Below are 6242 nucleotides of genomic sequence, written 5' to 3' on the forward strand. Positions count from 1 at the left end.
ACGTTCTCCCCCTCCTCCTAATCATCCGTTCTCCTCGTTAAGTGTTCTGGCGCCGGCTCTGATTACCTGCTTCTAATTACGTTTAATTTCCTTGGTATGGTGATTGCTCCTATATATAGGGTAGAGGTGAAGTCAGCGGAACATCGCACGCTCTCGGTAATCTCATTTCCAGATCTTTCTAACGGTACCCCTTTCCAACAGGTGTTAGAAGTGCGGTGACCTGGATTCCGTCCACCCCCTGTTGGCGGCGCGGTCACAATGCCTCAAAGCCCATCAATGGAGAGTCATCCCTACTCGGTCCCCCTTATCCAGCCGGACCTGCGGCGAGAGGAGACCATCCTACAGATCACAGACACGCTGCAGCATCTGCAAAGTGTGGCCAACGACATATTCAGCAGGTAGCCATGTTTTGTGAGCAGAGGGGGGGGGCTGTTCTGTATTTCTGTAGGTACCTGCTATTACCCCCGACCACCCAAAGTCTATATGTGAAGCCTGTTCTTTAGTCCGTGATTAGTGTGGCGTTTGCTTTCCCCGCGGCGCGTCTGTGTCCAGCAGACATCTCTGTGCATCGGATGCTCCCGCTCATAAGAGCTTTTCCAAAGGGAGTTTATTTTGTGCACTTGAGACAACTTCATATATATATATATATTTTTTTTAATAAATAACCTTCCTTCCTGGATTGTTAATGATCTTAATTAACACAGTAAGCCCTCGAGAGAGAGAGAGAGAGAGCACGAGAGCAGCAGGAGATTGAACGTGACTCCAGGCAGGCTGCTGGGGGAACGGTTTAATATGTGACTGTGGCCCTGCGTGTGTAAAGCGGCTTAACGTGTCTACGTGTCAACACTGGATACAGCGATAAAGACTTACAAAATGTAGACAGCATTAGTAAAATACAGCAGCCGTGGCCACCTAGCTTCTGGACTGGGCTAGCCTTGCATGGGACAATGCGCCTGGTACTCTGGGTCTCGTTAAAGGCAGTTGTACCCATGAAATATTTGGCTTGGCAAGGAGGGGTACGATGGTAGTTGTGATGGGTCATTACGGGCAAGAAGATGCGGTGTACTAAAGACATGCGGTTCTGACTGTGTGTATTTCAATGTGTTTGTGTGTGATGTGTTCTTTAACAGCTGTGTGTTTGCTCTGTGTCTTATAAGAAGTTGCTTTGTGTCTTATAAGAAGTTTGCGCTTTTCCTTAGGATTGTACAGCGCGTGGAGACCAACAGACGGGAGCTGCAGGCGATAAATGAACGGGTCAGTGTGGCCCAGGCCAAGATCGAGAGGCTTAAAGGCAGCAAGAAAGCCATCAAGGTGATGCCTCTCAGTGATACGTTTCACGCCCAGCCCTATTCAGCTCTTAGTCTCCTCAATCCTCATCTTTCGTGTTGTGATCGTTTCCACCCTGCTTTTCTTTATCTCCTTTTTCCTCCTCCCTCGCTCTTTCCTCCTGTACCCAATGAACTTGTCTCGCTAGGTTTTTTCCAGCGCCAAGTACCCGGCTCCGGAGCGACTGCAGGAGTTCCACTCCATATTCGCCGGTGCTGAGGACTTACGGACGGAGAAGAGACCACGTCGCAAAATTCTGAGCAAACACCGGCCCCTGGATGAACAGGCGATGCTGGTGGGTGACCCGGATCTTTCTGTGCCTGATAAATATGAGTGGGTGATTTCTTAACAAACACATGAAGTGCGGTAACTTCAGCCCTTGAAGGGCATCAAACAAGGTTTTGTATCGAGAATTGCATTGAAACGTGATTAGAATAAAAGCTAGAAAGGCTTTCCTTGGAATATAATGATTTGGGTCAGGCTGCATTTGTAGAGCATGTAGCTTTCTTTGTAATTTTTGTAACTCGTTTAATGCCTTCTCAGGAGAAGCTGAAGTATTTCCCGGTATGCGTTAGCGCCAAAGGGAAAGAAGAGGAAAGTGCGGGAGAAGGTTTGGGAAGCCTACCTCGGAACATCAACTCGGTCAGCTCTCTACTGCTCTTCAACACAAATGAGAACCTGTGAGTAAGCCAACCAGATGGAAGAGCAGGGGTGACGTTTTCGAGAAGGCTTCCTAGATATAAACACCCGTGTTTGATTAGAATGGACATTATGACATATAATCCTTTAGAGTCAGGAGAGCCATTGGAACGGCTACTGGAAGTCTAGCGTCATGTTCAGGTTCTAACCATTGTATTTGGTAGCAATGAACCAAAAGACAATTCTCCCCTGGGCACTGAGACTTGGTATGGTCCATGAAGGTTGGAGGCAACAAGGATAGTGAGATATGGGTAATCGGAAGTCGATGAATGAAGCGTTCTTCTGAGGTTTCATTGTCTTCCCCTTTTCTGCAGCTATAGGAAGTATGTGTTTCTGGACCCGCTGGCTGGCGTCGTCAGTCGGACCAACGCTCCATTAGAAGGAGACGATGAAGAGAAGCTCTTCGACGCGCCCCTGTCAATCACCAAGAGGGAGCAACTGGAACGGCAGGTAAAGGGACATCTGAAGAAGAGGGAAGGCTACTCTACCTTTTAAATCCATTCTATCCTGCTGGTTCATCATCGATGTGCGCTTTCCTACTGCCCGAGCTTAACGTGAATGAGGTCGGTTACCCTTGACTTGAAATCGCTTCTGTTCCACAGACGGCTGAGAATTACTTCTATGTACCGGACTTGGGGCAAGTTCCTGAGATTGATGTCCCCTACTACTTGCCAGATCTGCCGGGGGTAGCCGATGACCTCATGTACAGTGCCGATCTTGGCCCGGGGATTGCTCCTTCTGCCCCTGGTTGTCCTATTCCTGAGCTGCCAACCTTTAACACCGAAGAAGTGATTGAACCTTTGAAGCCAGGTATATTGTTCTCTGTAAAGCGATTCTTCACCACCCTATCGCAAGCAGTTACTATTCCCGAATCGCCTTGGTGAGATTACGTAAACACGGCAAATATTATCAACCCATCCGGCGTGAAGATGTAGGTGGTGAGAGGGGAATATTCAAGGTCTTTGTTTTAGGATAAAGACAATATGCCTAAAATTGTCAATTTGTCATTAAATTGCAACGTTTCTCATTTTTAGATACTCAAGATGGACGCCTCATGCCGCCTCCACCTCCCCCGCCGCCACCTCCACCACCCCCTGCACCAGCGTCTTTTACCCCACCAGCACCACCTCCTCCTCCTCCATTTACCCCTGCGGCAGGTGGAGCTGGAAATGAAGCTGGCGACCCAGGTAAAAACAAAAACAAAACCTTTTCCGTTCCCCTCGAAATTGATGCCGCATCGAACCCCCCCCCCATATCCCCGTCCCCCTTCTGTGACGTCCGCCATGCAATTCTCCACCTAGGATCAGCTCCATGTTACAGGATGAAATGCCCCCCCCCTAATTCTTCCAGGTGCTGTCCGAGGCGCCCCTAAAGAGGTAGTTGATCCCTCTAACGGACGAGCGTCCCTGCTGGAGTCCATCCGCCAGGCCGGAGGCATCGGAAAAGCCAACCTGCGCAGCGTGAAAGAGAAGAAATTGGAGAAGAAGAAAATGAAAGAGCAGGAACAAGGTGCTTTTAATGAATGCGGGGTTCTCATCCGTAGGCTAAACAGTCTGAAGTACGCGGGGCATTAAGCAGAGCGGGGCATTAAGCAGAGACCTGGCTCGCACTCTGCTGGGACCCGGCTTTGGTCTGCCTGTCGCTGATAATGTTTCCGAGGCTGGCAGACGCGCATGGAGCCATGCTTTGCTTACCGGCTGTGACGCAATGGCAAGTAAGGCAAGTGGTTACGTTTCAGAATTGGAATTAACCTTTTCAGAGCCTGTGGTTTTTTTTTTTCGTAAGGAATTTCTGATCCCTGTTCTTAGAAAACCAACTTGCAGCTTTAAATGATTAGAATCGAGTAGAACGGCTTGCATTCTTTTTAAATATAAAACCTGTAACCCTATACGCATTGACTTGAGTTGCTCCGGCCACCTTGACCAAGCTGGCCTTATTATTCACTAAAGCAAATACGAGTGTAAACTGGGCCACGTTCCAAGGAATTTGGCTATTCAGAAATAAGTTGGAAACAGTCGCTTTTGGCTGAATACACAATCTGGGTGAGTTGTCGTAATTGAAACAGACCAATCTACTATCTAAAGTCCAGCTCTTAATCCAATTGTACGGGAGAATTCGAATTTCCAATTTTTAGAATGTAAACATTGTAACTTTTAATCAATTCACAAGGTTTTGTCTTAGTTTGGTTTGTAAATTTGTTAATAAATTTGTATGCCTTGCAGTGACTGCGACGGGCGGAGGAGGCGACATGATGTCAGATCTCTTTAACAAGTTGGCGATGAGAAGAAAAGGTGCGTAAAGTTGCCCCCCCCCCCCCCATTTCATTTCTTGGTTGCAGCGGAATCAGAAAAGAAAGGGAACCTGGCCCTTAAGCCATCAAGAAGAGCAATTTCATCTGTTATATGACCCACGCGCTTGCTGGTTTATATCAGAGTCCTCCAGGTTCTCATGGCCGTAGGCTTCCATGTTTTAAAGAAAACTCTTCGCCTGGTTGGGTTGACGGCGCTTACGTGGCTTCCTATTTTACGTCTTTACTCGAAACAATGTCTGATGAGCCAAAAATGGAGCCCATGGAGATTCTTTTGGTCTCTTCGGGCTCTGATCTGTATGAGGCAGCTTGTAGATAACATTTCCATATGGTATCCATTGGTAGGAAAATCACTCCGCACCGTTTAATTTTAAGCCCCCTGCCCGTATCTCTGAATCATGCGGCTTGTAGACCGAATCGTTACACGGCAGCCCGTCGGTGTCTCCGTTTAGGTGATATACTGGTACGCCGAGCCCTCGCTTTCACCTCTCGGGATGATGAGCTGCTGAAGGATAGACGTTGTGACAAGCTGCCACGATTCATCGCGTTGCCCTGTCAGCCGGCGGAGATTCACGTCTTCTCTCCTCGAACGTCTCCCGAGAGGCGAAAGGGACGCAGGGAGATAATGTAAGACTCGGGGAGGTCCGCCATCACCTCTCCTAGAGCTTAGAAGTGACAGACGGGGGGCTATAAGACTGAACGATTTCCACTCGAGGTTTAATAACAACGGAGGCCATCGAGAGAGGTCATTTGATTGCCCAGGAAAAAAAGGTGTTGACTCTGTGACTAACATAGCAAGTGACCCCCGTTACATAAAAACGCGCGTAGGGCACACTTCTGCCTCATTTTCCCTTTTTTTGGGGGGGGATTCTGTACTAGTGATAATCAGATATTTAAACGGCTACAAAAATGAGCAATCTACGGTGAATAGGTGGAAAGATTAGCCATTTTTTTTTATGTGGCTGCCATATATGCTTTGTCTAAAGTAAATAGTTTTTTGTTACTTGACGTGTTTGATCTAAAATTAGAAGGGAATATGAAAATGTAAGGACTGCTTGTACTAAAGCTATTTTTATTTATTAACTTTTTTTTTTATTTTTAGGAATCTCTGGAAAGGGTCCGGTTCCCGGTGATGGGACTGCTGATGCTCCCACGGGAGCGTTTGCCCGTATATCTGATACAATCCCACCGCTGCCAGCCCCCCAGCCGCCTTCTGGGGATGGTGATGAGGATGAGTGGGACTCGTAGCGTCAGCCTGTTTTCCCCGGCTCTGTCTTTCCATCCTCTCCCTAATTAATCTTCTTGGGATGATGGCGAGTGGTCTGTCTGTCTGTCCAACATACTGTCAGACCCCGCAATGTGAGACTGTATGATCGCGTAAGACGGACAGAAGTCCGCGGGGGTCCTACGTGGATCCTGTAACTACAACAGCATCGGTATCTTCCCTGCAGCCGCTGATCTTGTTCTGTTACCGTCTTCTTTTCCAATTAAATTTACGAGGAAGAAAAAATGAATTTTCTCTTTCTTGGTATTTTTTAGAGCTTGTGGCTGTAACGCGCCTGTCAATCAGTCCGTCGTTTTCTCGCTGCGCTCTGGCTCTGCCGTATTGATCACCTAATCTACGGCTCTGTCGTTCCAGAAGGATAACTGCTGGAAGGGACGGCGCTATTTAATAACAAAGAATGACATCGAGAGATTGGAGCCCTTTTCTCAGCTAAGGCAGAACCGTGTATTTTCCACCCGCTTTCATGGAAAGGGTTAAATATGGAATCCTCTAATGCCCTGAAACCTGGTTTTAATACTTGTTACCAATTTTGAGTAAACTCATAAAAAAACAATCCAAGCCTTTGAAGCGCTGAGCACCTGATAAGGATCCGTCCTTAAAATGTAAGTATAGAAGTATATAATT

General features: G+C 47.5%; 1 protein-coding gene across 1 annotated transcript; it reads left to right on the top strand.

Moving 5' to 3' along the window:
• The first annotated feature begins 258 nt into the window (after nt 1–258).
• On the top strand, nt 259–5581 carry LOC149275492 (WASH complex subunit 1-like). The gene is made up of 10 exons (XM_089504699.1): nt 259–398; nt 1200–1311; nt 1475–1621; nt 1870–2006; nt 2340–2475; nt 2628–2835; nt 3060–3212; nt 3376–3534; nt 4248–4316; nt 5436–5581. The coding sequence occupies exons 1-10, from the start codon at nt 259–261 to the stop codon at nt 5579–5581; spliced, it is 1407 nt and encodes a 468-aa protein (XP_089360825.1).
• Nucleotides 5582–6242: the final 661 nt, after the last annotated feature.

This window comes from Sceloporus occidentalis, unplaced genomic scaffold, assembly GCF_023333645.1.
Source record: "Sceloporus occidentalis isolate IW3139 unplaced genomic scaffold, rSceOcc1.0.p SCAF_284, whole genome shotgun sequence".
NCBI lineage: Eukaryota > Metazoa > Chordata > Lepidosauria > Squamata > Phrynosomatidae > Sceloporus > Sceloporus occidentalis.

Bases quoted from the DNA above. Each gene is read 5' to 3' on its own strand.
- LOC149275492 (XM_089504699.1), top strand. From the start codon at position 259: ATGCCTCAAAGCCCATCAATGGAGAGTCATCCCTACTCGGTCCCCCTT. The intron at 399-1,199 runs GTAGCCATGTTT...GCTTTTCCTTAG, and splicing joins GCCAACGACATATTCAGCAG to GATTGTACAGCGCGTGGAGA. The intron at 3,535-4,247 runs GTGCTTTTAATG...TATGCCTTGCAG, and splicing joins AATGAAAGAGCAGGAACAAG to TGACTGCGACGGGCGGAGGA.